This window comes from Orcinus orca, chromosome 11 (genome assembly GCF_937001465.1).
Source record: "Orcinus orca chromosome 11, mOrcOrc1.1, whole genome shotgun sequence".
Taxonomy (NCBI): domain Eukaryota; kingdom Metazoa; phylum Chordata; class Mammalia; order Artiodactyla; family Delphinidae; genus Orcinus; species Orcinus orca.
The window spans coordinates 33,585,299-33,599,385 of record NC_064569.1 but is presented as its reverse complement, the minus strand read 5'-3'; the positions used below and the strand labels follow the sequence as shown (position 1 = coordinate 33,599,385).

The 14,087-nt window shown below is 44.2% G+C and overlaps 1 protein-coding gene across 6 annotated transcripts in view; it reads left to right on the top strand.

Moving 5' to 3' along the window:
- Positions 1–14,087, top strand: part of PRICKLE1 (prickle planar cell polarity protein 1) — a 107,971-nt gene that overhangs the window by 90,705 nt on the left and 3,179 nt on the right. For all 6 annotated transcript variants that reach the window (XM_049694040.1, XM_033436538.2, XM_049694042.1 and 3 more), the window contains 6 exons: positions 5,864–6,049; positions 7,722–7,835; positions 8,493–8,630; positions 9,414–9,617; positions 10,904–11,090; positions 12,067–12,930. In XM_049694040.1, coding sequence (XP_049549997.1) covers positions 5,915–6,049; positions 7,722–7,835; positions 8,493–8,630; positions 9,414–9,617; positions 10,904–11,090; positions 12,067–12,930 — 1,642 coding nt within the window. In that variant the 5' untranslated portion in view covers positions 5,864–5,914. The remainder of the gene's footprint in view (positions 1–5,863; positions 6,050–7,721; positions 7,836–8,492; positions 8,631–9,413; positions 9,618–10,903; positions 11,091–12,066; positions 12,931–14,087) is intronic.

The following is a 14,087-nucleotide window of genomic DNA, read 5'->3' as shown; positions in this document are numbered from 1 at the left end:
TGCAGTTCTGGACATCACCTCAGCGTTGTGAGAGAGCCCTCACCTCCTCCCAACTGGATGGCTGACTTAGAACTCCATTTGCTGGAATCCTGAAGCCAGTGTTCTTTATATTATTCATTTTCTACTCAAAATGAAAACAAACGATCAGCCAAAGGCTAAATCACATGTAACTTACACACATACCACCATTAGAGAAAGCAAGGAAATTCCAAATGGAATTTGGAAACATTCCTATCACAGTGGGTACATTTTTTGTTTTTTAAGTTCTAGCTTTTAATGGAATAAATGTCAGTTTCCTTGATTTTTGATGTTTCCCAGAATGACTCAGTAATGGTCTTTAAATATAAGGATGAATGCGTGAGTGAAGTAAATGAATCTGGAAAGTAAATCTCACAAGGAACCCCTCCTTAAATGAGTGAATTTGGGGAACAAGTGCCATCTCACAGCCAGTCATATACTGGGTGCTCCCAATTTTTGCTTTGCCAAAGACACCTGGAAAGACCCTGCCATGCTCCGCAGACATGGGGTGTGTGTGTATATGTCTGTGTCAGAGATTTTATGTAGGGACTGGTTAGAAGCTCACTCTGAGGGCTAGTAGTGGCCAATAGTTTATCAAAATTGTTTGCCCTTCAGGAGTCTAGAGTGTCCCGAACTCACAAAGAAGATGAAACTCCCCTGTCAACATTCGGTCTTTGTTACTAAAGTGTTCTTATTCTGGTCAGCTTCAAGATGTGTGTAATCAGTGGAAGTAACAGTGGCGATTGACATGTCAGTGGTAACTTTAATTCTTTATATTCATATAATTATTTTCTTCTTTAAAACTTTCACATCCTTAGGCCATCTGTGGAAGGAAAATAGTTGCTGTTTTAAAGAACCAGGTCCCACAATGTTTGGTGACTTGTCAAAGGTCTGAGGACTTCAGGGCTGAGCTTACCGAATGCCCGGGGCAACAGGTTGCCTTCCCTCAGCACTGCTTCTGTCCCTTGGGTCAGGTGTTCTCTTGACAAGTATATGATGATTGAGAAGTCATACATCTGCCGGCTGTTTGTCTCTGAGTCTTTTTAAACGGTGAAAAGTAGCTATTTAACTTTTTTTTTTAAAAACTATTTTGAAGGAAAAAGGGAAATAAAGGACAAGGGGGGGAAATGGAACTCTTCAACTTCGTTGCATGGCTTTTGGGGAGCAACCCCGAATCCTCGTGTTTCTGGGAAAAAGTATGTCATCTCTCCTTACCCAGCCTCAGGCCTCTTTGACAGTGGTTTTAGCTTTAAAGATGTTGCTTCCCCTACACATTTCCTTCATGGTCAGACTCAAACCGTTTCACTTCTTTTCCCTGCCTTATCAGACTTATTTACATCCAGAATCATAAAGACATTGGAGCAGTGGAATCCCTACTGGTTCATTTCCTTAACAAACCTAACACAGAATTGGTTAATGCATGATTGTCATTCACTTGTGATTGAGTTCATTCAGTTTATGGCAGCATTTCAAGACCAGGACAATAAACGGGCCTCAGAATAAGCACGGAATACTGGCGGCCTGAGCTGTTTTGGCTTTTTTATTCTATTTATCTCTAACATATAACACGGTACCTTGCACATAGTCTTTTTGTTGTTTTTTTGTTTGTTTTTTGTTTTTTTTTGCGGTATGTGGGCCTCTCACTGCTGTGGCCTCTCCCGTTGCGGAGCACAGGCTCCGGACGCGCAGGCTCAGTGGCCATGGCTCACGGGCCCAGCTGCTCCGCGGCATGTGGGATCTTCCCGGACCGGGGCACAAACCCGTGTCCCCTGCATCGGCAGGCGGACTCCCAACCACTGCGCCACCAGGGAAGCCCACACATAGTTTTATTTGTTTTTAAATAAACTTTTTTTTAAGAGAACATGTTTAATTTAATTGGGGTTAGGCAAGAGAATGTGAAAAATACTTCCAGATGGTTCCCACAGAAGTGTGTGGGTGTGCTGGTGAGGCTGAGGAGGACGAGGTGGGGGTGACATGGCAAAGGAAGGAAGATGCAAACAGCTGGTGAGTCTGGGTGAAAGGCTGTCTAGGAGTTCCTTACTCTTCTTACAACTTCTCTGAAGTTTGAAATTACATCAAAATAAAAATGTACAAAAGTAGTGAATAACATACAAAATGACTAAAGGCCGAGTCACAGGACGGGGCCACTCTTGTCCACGTTAAGTGTGGTTCTGCTAAAAAGAAATCTCGAAGAGCTCTTGCCCTCCATATCAAAGCCCGCAGCAGAATAGTCCTGTTTCCGTTATCATTCAGCTTACTTGCAAACCTGATTTGTGGGCCCTGTTTCACAGGTCAACCTTAAGAGACTGCACCTGGAAAGAGAATGAACGGAATTTTCCTGTTAGATCTAATTCAGGCGTGGTTTCATGTTTGGCCTAAAAGGTAGTATTTTGGCAAAGCAAACACAACCACGTGTGGATGGCATTCGGAAGACCCTTCGTCATCACCCAGAGAGCACAAGTAATGGCCAGGCTTCCCTCTTTCTCTCGTGCCGCAAAGCAAATACCATGTAGTAATGTAAATGTCTACATAAGGTATATTTGTGAGATCACATTTTTGTCAGTTATTTTATACATTCTTGCATGTGCAAGAACCATGCTGCTTCCATATGACGAAGTCTGAGATGGCGAGATACTTAACAGTATGCTTTCTGGACCTGCTGACAAGACGGGTAATTTCTAAAAGAAAAATCCAACTTCAGGTTGTTATGCTATCAGGTAGAGAAAAAATACCTAGTGGTAATGCAGCATGTATACCACTGCCTGGCACGTGGGGGTCACGCGAAGTAACTTACTATTTTTTAATCTTTCTTTCTTTCTTTCTTTGGTTGTGCTGGGTCTTGGTGGCGGCATGCGAACTCTTAGTTGCGGCTTGCATGTGGGATCTAGTTCCCGGACCAGGGATCGAACCTGGGCCCCCTGCATTGGGAGCACAGAGCCTTGTCCACTGGACCACCACGGAAGGCCCTATATATATATTTTTAATGTTTATTTTTTGGCCAGCTCTTAGAACTTGTTAGTAAATGTAATGTTTTGTCATTTTAAGTAATTATCCTCTGATATAAAGGAAAACGAGAGGCTTTCTCCAAATTTAAGAATGCTGAAGCAACAGCTCATGAGGCCATTGAATTTTTATAATCCTTTTTGACTGTATGTCCTCCTTAAAATGCCCCCTCTGGGTGAAGTGGACTGCCCCCCCCCCCCACCCTGTCCGGCTGTGTCGTTGTGCATGTCTGCAGTGCAGCAGCGTGACTACTTCACCAAAGAAAAGGTTCCACCCAGGGGGCAGTGCAGGGCTGCAGGGGTTTAAGGTCACCCAATGAGCCCAGTTCTAAGGCCACTGCCCTTGGACAGCTGACCCGTGGAGGATCTCTCTGAGGCTCGGTTTCCTCCTCGGTTTTAAGCAAGATACGCCCTCGTGGGGTTGCTTGACGTGGTGATCAGATGTCACAGCACTGATCATGCCAGGCTAGGCACGGAGGTGAGAGGTAGCTGTCAGAGTGTCAACAAAGGACACTGAAAGCTGCGCCTGTGTCACTCATGTTCCTTCGGTTCATCACGAAGTTCGTCGCTTCGCTGATGAGTGGTGAGTGACAGTTCAGTTTGAACCGAGGCTGGGATGGCTGTGGGAGCTGCAGGCTGGAGACGCGGCCGGCACGTCCAGGTGATTGGGAGAACACGACCATGGCACTGAGTGCTAAGTTATTTCCCTTGATGAGGGTAGTCATTTTCTGTGCAGTTTCCACAGAAGGCTGACCAGGCAATATAGCTGTCAAAGTAATTCAGCTCTTTGGCAATCTGCATCTTTGTTCTAGCCTGGAAAATTTGCAGTTTGTCTTAATTTGTGGTGTTTTCTCTTGTTTTAAAATATAGTGACATTTAAGATTTAGGTTCTAGTTAATATTTATGATCTTAGTAAGTCTGTGCAGAGCAGGTACCTTCACATTTCCTTCCTCAGCCAGATTTGGTAAAGGGAAGATGTGTGTATTTCATGATTCAGGTTCATTTGCATTGAAGGCACCCATTCTCCTGGTGTGGGTATTTGAGCTACTGATTAAATTCTTAACCTCTAGTTCTCTTCCTTCCATTGGGGGGAGTGGTTTTTTTCAAAACAAAAGGGAAAGACTAGATCCAAGAAATGTTCTGACTTTCATTAACACGTCCTTTTTTACTGAGGAGTACAAGGAATGTGCCAATGTTTAGAAAGCCTTTCCTCAGACGTGAATGAAGTGCACCGGTGTGAACTTATGTCTTGTGTAAAAGGTCAGTCCCTTCCAGTGGTGGGGCAGGAAATGAGGTCACCTTTACTTTTTGTTTGGGGTGAATGAAAGTTACATTTATTAGTTGGAATAATATCTACTGTTGGGCATTGGTCCTCCCTAATAAAGATTGTAGCCATTGGATGTTTGGCCTCGCATTTGTGAACTGTTACAATTTTAATGTTTTAGTGTCCTTTGATTCATCAGATAAAAATCGTCAGTTTTCATACTCACAGGCTTTAATAGGTACCATGTTCTAACAACAAGTATCTAGTGTTGCACTGTGAGAGTCACTGACAAATGACTGTCAGGCTGACAATGTTTACGTTCCACTGTCTTTCCTACTTGTTGCAGCAAATGAGAGAATTTTTTTAAGGCAGAAGAGTTTTTGGAAGTCTGATGTGTCAGACACGCAGTGTGACTAGACTCTGGTTTTTAGTTGTGAGACCTTAGGCAAGTCACTTAACTTCCCTGAGCCTTGTTTGCTTTAAAATGGGGTTGGGCTAATTATCTGTATATTTCTTTCCTTTTTTTGGTGGAGGGAAAGGGGCAGGTATAAAAAGCTGCATCTGATCCTGAAAGTCTTGTATCTTTTTTTTCTTCTTAGTGCCTGGGGACAGGGGATGATTTTTCAGAATTGGAAGAAACTTAGAAGGAACATACATGGTGATAACAAAGTTCCTGGGCTGCAGGTCAGGGACTGTTGTCTTGACACCTTTATAGGCCTTCATCCGAGGAGACTTTCAGAGCCGGACTTACCCTGGTGGCGCAGTGTTTAAGAATCTGGGCCCCGCAGCAGGCTGAGAGCATGCAGTACAGTAGGTACTGCAGAGCTTTTCAGTGGAAGCCTTCTAGTAACACCGCTAAACACGAGTTGTCACCACGCTGGATTTTATTTTAACCTGGTGCTTGGATTCAATTACTGTCTTATGAAGGAACTCATTACTGAACGTCTGGCTGACTTTAGCCCATGGATAGTAAAGGCTTGCGGATTTAATGTGCTGTGAAAGGATTTAACTGTGCTATTTCTACTCCATGAGTAAACGAAGTTCAGTGCCTCTCAAACTTTATTGGAAACCTGAAACCTAAGCAGTGTGGCCCAGCCGACCCAATCTGTGCAGGCAGCCGTGCTCCGCTGGGAAGATGGACGAGGAAATGCAGGGAACCAAGTGGGGTGACTGGAGCCATCTTTTCGCGGCACACAGTAGTGGGCAAGGCGGGGGGCGCAAACCCAGCTTCTTCCTACAACCCCCGAGGCTTCGCAGGATTTCATTTGTGGGCAGTCAGCAAAGCAGTTTTCATGAGAACCTTTCTAATGAACAGTGTGTAGAGAAGCACCTTTTCAAGGCATCTGGAAGTAAACTAGTTTGGGTGGCATTTTCTGAAATGCTGAGCTGGTAAAGGGCCTCTTTCCGAATCACGTGGCCCTAGATTCTAAGTTCCGGGGGCCTGGGGACGGTGACGCTGGCGTCTTGGTCCCTTTCTCTGGGCCCCGCTGTGCGTACGCGGGAATTCAGTAAAAGCTCTTGGAGGGTGAGAGCAACGCCTTCGGGTTCATCTCTTCGGTTTGTCTTATATTGTCCACAGCAGCCACTGTCTGATGTCCTGTGACTGAGAAGCTCGCTGTTTGACTTTGTTATGATGCCTTTGGAGATGGAGCCCAAAATGAGCAAACTCGCCTTCGGGTGCCAGCGGAGCTCCACGTCCGATGACGACTCGGGCTGTGCGCTGGAGGAGTACGCCTGGGTCCCCCCAGGCCTCAGACCCGAGCAGGTAGGAACCGAGTCCTCTGCTTTTCTATTTTTCAATGTGATTTAAGGTCTTCAAGGGTTTTTTTTTTTTTTTCCCACACAGTGACATGCTGTGTCCTTGGGCCTCACTCTTTGGATGGTTTTAAATGTTTGCTTTTAAGGTCACACTTAGTTTCTCCATGGACGTTTTCAATCCCTTTTGTACTCTTGGATCCAGAAGCCCTATAAGGATGCTATTTTTGCCCTACTGAGTGAAGACCAGAGTACTGCCTGTGCATTTGTCATGTGGATTTCTGACTGGGGTGTCCCTTTGGAGAGAGTGGGAGGAGTTTAACTTTTTAAAAAACTTCAGTAACAACAAAAAGGTAATCAAAGGAAAGAGGAAAGTTTCCAAGTCAGTCCTCAGCAGTGCCTTTGCTTTGAAAGAGAGGAGATACAGAGCTGTGAGAGACCATCTGAAGTGTTATTGCGTAGGATTTGACCTTTGATAACCTTGCACGTGAAAGATTCTGTCACCACATGGTGTAAATTGGAAAAAAAATTAAAGAGCGCATTTTGTGCTTTGTTGTACTGTTATTTTAAGGAAGATGAGAACATTCTGTGTACCTATTTTTATCTTCCCAATATCCTTATAATGATGAACTTATTAAAAATTGCTGGTGTTAGACATAAGGGCCAAGATAGTTTGAAATTAAAAGAGCCAACTAGGCGTATGATTGCTTCTGAGTTATGGTTGTGTTTCCCATTTTGATGGGAGCTCCGATTCATCCAGGGTCTAGAACAATACCTGGCACACAGGTAGCTAGTATTCAGTAAGTGTTTACAACCATACCAGCTCCTGCGGCTGATACAGTGGAAGAGGGTGGCGAGCTGGTCCTCCAGGTAGGAAAGCAATGTTTTGATAAACTGCTTCTTAAGAGAGAACCCTTCTTGCAGCTTAGGGTGAGTAGGTTTTGTGAGACACTAAGATATTGAAGCAGACAGGCCCCAAATTGCCTAATCTCCTATTTTTTTTCCTTCAATCCTTTTCATCTTTCCTCAGCACTGCAGTATCCTTCGCAGTACTCATTAAGGATTTCCTTTAGATACAACAGAAAGAAAAAAAAAAATCTCAAGCAAAAACTGAGTTCTTTCCAAGTGAACTAAGTACAGGTTAATATAGCTCCCTTCCCGTTTCCTTGGGGAAACTGACTCCAGATATTTAGAAAATAGCACCCATGCAAGCAAAGAAAGCTGAACCTTGAGATAACCTGATAAGGGAGAGTTTACAGAGTTTAACAAAACAGCTTTTGTCTTTGCAACGTGTAAAATTCAGAGAGCAAATCCAATGTGTTGTGTCGTGGCTGGATTGTGGACAGTGTCACACAGCCCTGTGTGGTCATTTCCAGCATTCATTTAGGACTCTCTCGGCTGACCCTAGCATTAAATGTGCATGTCTTATGGTCCATAATTTATGGTGCCCCTAATTGTCACTATGAATTGCATTCCTGAAGAGCAATTTAGCAGCTGGATGCTAGCTATCTGAGGGTTTGCAGTTCTGCTGAGTTGGCTCACCTGCTTTTCTCATTAGCTACCAGTAGCCAAATCCTGTCCGAGGCCAGAGCCAGTACCTAAAGGGCAGGGTAACTCGAAGATGGAATGAGCTGAAGTGTTCGCTTCCTGTGTGCTGACGTCCTCTTCTCTCTCTCTCTCAGATCCAGCTCTATTTTGCTTGCTTACCAGAGGAAAAGGTTCCTTATGTTAACAGCCCTGGAGAGAAACACCGAATTAAACAGCTTTTGTACCAGTTGCCACCACATGATAATGAGGTAAAATAACAGGAAGAAGGCTAATTAGGAAAAAAAAAAAAATCCACCCTGAGCATCGTGGTGCCTCCCATAAACCCCAGCTCCTCCCTGGCTAGGGCCCTTTTGTCCTTCTTCTGTTAAAATTGGGGCAGAGAATACAGCTTTCCATTCTTTAAGAGAGAAAAGGGTGTCAGTGCAATAAACTTAACACAAGTTGGTTTTTACAGTGTTTGCAGCCACCCACCAGTTATCAGGAGCCTACAAATTCCTGCGATCTCCCTACCCCTTCACCCAAGAGTCAGTGCTTTATGGTGGCTCAGGCCTGCAGTGGACTTGAGTGCCTGTAGAATGTAGAATGAAGGTGGCAATTAGCAAGTTTAAACCTTTTGTAGAGAGGTTCATGTCTTATGTTTTTTTAGTGTCTCTGCTGATAAAGAGTTTAAACTTTTCATCTTTAAAAAAAAAGGACTATTCCTTCAAATTGCATTTCCCTTTTGCTAGAGAGGCTGCAAGATTTGGGGTCATTTTAAACGTATGGGGTCATTTTTAAACTGGCGATTCACGGGGGCAGGCCAGCTCAACTTGCTGTTTTATTTCCTGAAACTTGATTCTGGAAATAAAGAATTGGCGACGGACGCTGTTTGCTTCAGAGTGGTGCTTCTGTTTCTTTCTGTGAAGGTGCGGTATTGCCAGACTTTGAGTGAAGAGGAGAAAAAAGAGTTGCAAGTGTTCAGTGCTCAGCGGAAGAAAGAAGCACTCGGAAGAGGGACGATTAAACTTCTGTCCAGAGCAGTGATGCACGCTGTGTGCGAGCAGGTAGCCGGTTCTAGGATGAGTAGTGATGTGCGTGGATCAGCTCGGGGGGTAGGTGGCAGCGCCAGCACAGGCGTGGGCCCTAAAAGCCTCCAAAAACTGAGAGAAGGAAAGGCAGCGTAGCTTCTTACTACGTGGGGATTCGTGTTGGTAACTGGCTACACTGCTGTGTATTATGGGGGAGGCATGTAAGCATCGGGAGAAATACGGCCTTACGTGGGGTCTTGGCTTGGAGTGCGGTGCTGGGGTGCACCTAGTGCTCAAGAACGCAGGGGCGTAATGAAGACATTCGGGGCCTCCTTAGTGGCTGTCCTCAGAGTAGGAGTATATCCAACAGGAGGACGCCTCCAGAAAACCACTGCGCATGTCCGAGGAGCAGTCCAGTGTGGTAGTAAATCTGAGGCATGTTCATTCCAGTGGAGAATCACGAACAATCCAACATTAAACAGCAGGAGGGGGGGCTTCCCTGGTGGCGCAGTGGTTGAGAGTCCGCCTGCTCATGCAGGGGACGCGGACTCGTGCCCCGGTCCTGGAAGATCCCACGTGCTGCGGGGAGGCTGGACCCGTGAGCCATGGCCGCTGAGCCTGCGCGTCCGGAGCCTGTGCTCCGCAACGGGAAAGGCCACAGCAGTGAGAGGCCCGCGTACTGCAAAAAAAAAAAAAAAATAGGAGGGGACAAAAATTAAAGTTTCGCTGACAAACTTGGGATTTAGCATAAAGTGGAAAAGGCTGAGAATCCAGTCATTAAAAAGGGGTCATTTAAGATCTAAATCCTTTTGTTTTTAGTGTGGGTTGAAAATAAATGGAGGTGAAATTGCAGTGTTTGCCTCTCGAGCGGGCCCTGGAGTATGCTGGCACCCATCCTGTTTTGTCTGCTGCACGTGCAACGAGCTGCTGGTCGACCTCATCTATTTTTATCAGGATGGAAAAATTCACTGTGGCCGGCACCATGCTGAGCTGCTCAAACCCCGGTGTTCAGCATGTGACGAGGTAAAAAAGTTCATCCCTTAACACTGGAAAAAAATAAGCTTCTAGTAAGCCAATGTTCCACTGTTCACACCTAAGCAAAATACAGATCTCTCCTGCTTGAGCTCTGTGTGTACGTTTTTAAGATAACCCTTCAAGTTGGTACAATGGAATAATATGCAGCTAATAAAGAGAAAGCAGCAGGTGTCTTTGTGTATTGATAAGTAGCATGTCCTTGATGGACTGTGAGAAAAAAGCAAGTTGCAAGAAGAGTATGCAGCCATTGATCTTACTTCTGTTAAAGGGGGGAAGAATTGTATACATATTTGCAAACACTCAGAAATGGTATGTAAAGACATACACTAAGTTAACAGTGGTGAGCATGTTAACTCAGGGGAGGGCTGGTGGTGTGAAATGAAATTTTTTTCCTTAAGCTCTTCATTTTTAAGTAATTTTAGATTTATAGAAGAGTTGCAAAGATACAGAGAGTCCCTGTGTACCCTTCTCCCAGCTTCCCCTATTGTTAAAACGTCTCACATAACCATGGTATATGCATCAAAACTAAGAAGTTAACACTGGTGTAATACCATTAACTAAACCATAGATTTTATTTAGATTTCCTCAGTTTTCCTACTGATGTCTCTTTTTTATTCCAAGACCCCATCCAGAGAACCTCATTGCATTTATTCATTATTATCTCCCTAGTCTACTTCAATCAGTGACAGTAAACTTTCAGTTTTTACTTTTATATGTTTAAGTTTTTTCAATGATGTGCTATTTGAAAATTTTTTGAAACCAAAAATGTAAAAAAATTAAAAGTCCTTAATCTGGAGACGGCACCGTCAAACGAAGTGTTATCTACACAAGTGGCGTTCACATAATCCAGCATTCAGAGAGCGCTAACTGTGTTGACTCCACAGCCACTTTAATGAGTTTTCTTTATTAAAAGATGCACAGACCACTAAATTATTTCAATGTTAATGTATTCTTTGCCAGATTATGCCAACAAAGTGTGATTGCGGAGCAGAAATAGGACCAAGTGAATGATATCCAATGTAGAATTCTGTTTTGTTTTTTAAAGCATAAGCATGCACTTAGTTTCTCTTTTTCAATGTTTTCACTTTCTGTTCTTGTTTTATAGCTAAATCAAGTTAGTCAGTTAAGCTTAAGGCTGTAAGAAACAAAGTACACTGTCTAAGCGGCTTTAAGATCCAGTGCCTGTCAGTTGCCCAGCAAACGTGCAGTTACTTGACCTTTAAAATCGTTCACAATGATTTTTTTTCATCCTATGGCCTCATATTCCTCTGAAGATAATTTTTGCTGATGAGTGCACAGAAGCAGAGGGTCGCCATTGGCACATGAAACACTTCTGCTGCCTTGAGTGCGAGACGGTCCTGGGGGGACAGAGGTACATCATGAAGGACGGCCGCCCGTTCTGCTGCGGCTGCTTCGAGTCCCTGTACGCCGAGTACTGTGAGACCTGCGGCGAGCATATTGGTGCGTCCGTGGCCCAGCCGGTTGGCTCTGTCACTTATCCATCAGTCTGTCTCTGATTACCCACACTCTTTTTTCTTTCTTTCCTTTTTTTTTTGTTTTTTTAATTGAGGGATAGTTTACATACCGTGAAATGTGTAGGTTTTAAATGTTTCAGCTTGATGAGTTCTGATAAATGGGTGTACACTGGATTCTCATTACTTCTGCTAGTCGTGTTCTGTAGAGTTGCCGTGGACACTGAATTACCCCACACCGAGCCACTGGTCCTAGGGATACAGTGGGTTAGGTTCCTGTGAGCCTCTGGTCGCAACATTGTCATCAACCAATCAATATATAATCTTGTTTTGTGTATGTTTAGGTTTAAAGATACCTTATTTAATATATGTTGTTGATTCATTAACATTGAACTCACAGCCAACAGCACTGTAACTCCTGCCTGAACAAAGCTTCTCTAACACATGGATTGCTTCTCCAAGGCCTCCTTGCGCTTAGGAACACTAGACAGCATTTCAGCTCTATGCTTGGGCCATTTTAAACAGCAAAACCACCCACAGAAAGCACAAAAAATGCGAAAAAATGCCCCTAAATCGGCCGCAGGTGTGAGTGCAGTAGTGCCCTTTGACCCCAGCTGGAACACACACACACACACACACACACACGCATCACTTGACTCAAAATTTTTTGCCACCTTGCACATGTCCACAAATGACCTTGAAAGCTCTGTGAGTATTGATTTTTTTTTTTTTTGAGTATTGATTTTTGAACTACAAAATATTTAGCACGTAGGCAAGTTTGTAAGTATGGAATCTGCAAATAATGGGAATTAACTGCCCCTGTGTAACTCACAGCCTTGTCAAGATCTGGAACAGTCCCATCACCCCCAAGCGTTCCCTCATGCCCACAGTCTGTCTTTTCTGTTTCTTCTGCCTTTGTTTCAAGATGGAACTGTGACCTGTTACTGGATCCTTTTTTGAAACAGGTGTGGACCATGCGCAGATGACCTACGACGGGCGGCACTGGCACGCTACAGAGGCCTGCTTTTCCTGCGCCCAGTGCAAAACCTCTCTGTTGGGATGCCCCTTCCTTCCCAAACAAGGTCAGATTTATTGCTCAAAGACATGCAGCCTCGGTGAAGACGTCCATGCCTCGGATTCTTCAGACTCTGCGTTCCAGTCGGCTCGATCGAGAGACTCCAGAAGAAGTGTCCGGATGGGCAAAAGCAGCCGGTCAGCGGACCAGTGTCGACAGTCTCTCCTCCTATCCCCTGCTCTGAACTACAAGTTCCCTGGCCTTTCAGGCAATGCCGACGACACCCTTTCTCGGAAACTGGATGATCTGAGTCTTTCCAGGCAAGGAGCAAGTTTCGTCAATGAAGAATTTTGGAAAGGCAGAGTAGAGCACGAAACCCCAGAAGACCCTGAAGAATGGGCTGAGCATGAAGATTATATGACGCAGCTGCTCCTCAAGTTTGGTGATAAAAGCCTCTTTCAGCAGCAGCCCAATGAGATGGACATTCGAGCCAGTGAGCACTGGATATCTGATAACATGGTTAAAAATAAGACCGAGTTAAAGCAAAATAACCAGAGCCTTGCAAGTAAAAAATACCAATCTGATATGTATTGGGCACAGTCACAAGATGGACTGGGCGATTCTGCTTATGGCAGCCACCCGGGCCCTGCGAGCAGTCGAAGGCTCCAGGAATTGGATCTGGACCATGGGGCTTCGGGATATAATCATGATCAAACACAGTGGTATGAAGATTCCCTGGAGTGTTTGTCAGACTTGAAACCAGAGCAGAGCGTTCGGGATTCTATGGATTCCTTGGCTTTGTCTAATATCACAGGTACATAATCTAGGGGTTATGGGGTATTTGAAAAAGGAGCCACTAAAAAGTTCATTCCACAAATTACAGGTCAGCACCAGCTGGGGCTATGTTATTTACAACTGTAGACCAAGGAGAGGAAGGAGTTTCAGTTAAATGCCAAAAACCCTGTAGCAAAACAAACACGTGTATACATGTGTGCATACACATAAAATATATTTTCAATACAGTCTTTGGGGATAGGTCTTATTATCCCTGCTTTGAAGAGGAGAAATGAATTTATTGGGATCATGGAGTCTGCATCTGTATCTGAAGAAAGATATTGGACTCTTTGGATCATGCTATGAATTTCAAGAGATTAAAATCAACATGTGTACTCTATAAGCACAGAACATTTTTTGTATTTTCCTAAATTGCCCTGTGGCGACAGACAGCTCAAAAAGAGCTCAGTTTTTTTTTACCCAGATTATAAAATAATTTCACTTTAATGTTTTCAAAACACATTCATGTCAGTTATCTATGTTTCGTCCTTAAAATGACCTGATAGAGTGGATATTATTGCATTTTACAAATGACGAAACTTGAATTTCCAAGAGGCTAGGGAATTCCCCAGTGGTCCAGTGGTTAGGACTAGGTGCTTTCACTGCCAGGGTTCAATCCCTGGTCGGGGAACTAAGATACCACAAGCGGTGCCGAGAGGCTAAATGCCAACTTTACATAGGTGTTTAAAGACAAGATTGAACCTGGAACCCGGCCCTCCTGAATCTTACATTTGCAGTAAGTTTTTGGATACAGAAATACTGCTGTCACTTGGCTAGTTTTACAGTCCAAGGAACGACATTCAGTCCTTTCATAAAGGTTATGTTACACTGTAACATAGGAAAGGCTTGAGCAGCTGCCCGCCGCCAGGAGGGACCCTGGGCCAGGTACCGGGCAAGGAGGGATAAGACAGCTACCCTCCTGGCTTTGGTCAGGCTTGTCAATGTTAAGGCCTACAATAAAGGGGACCTGAGGAATGGTGGGCAAGACTAAATATTAAGCACCTCCTGTTTGCTAGGCCCTAAGACAGGTGTTTTAACATTTAATATCAAAAATAGACAACATTTGGTATACATCGTGCTGGTGCTGACGTTTCTTGACAATGATGGGCTGAAAAACAGGCTTTCTTTAGAAAGTAG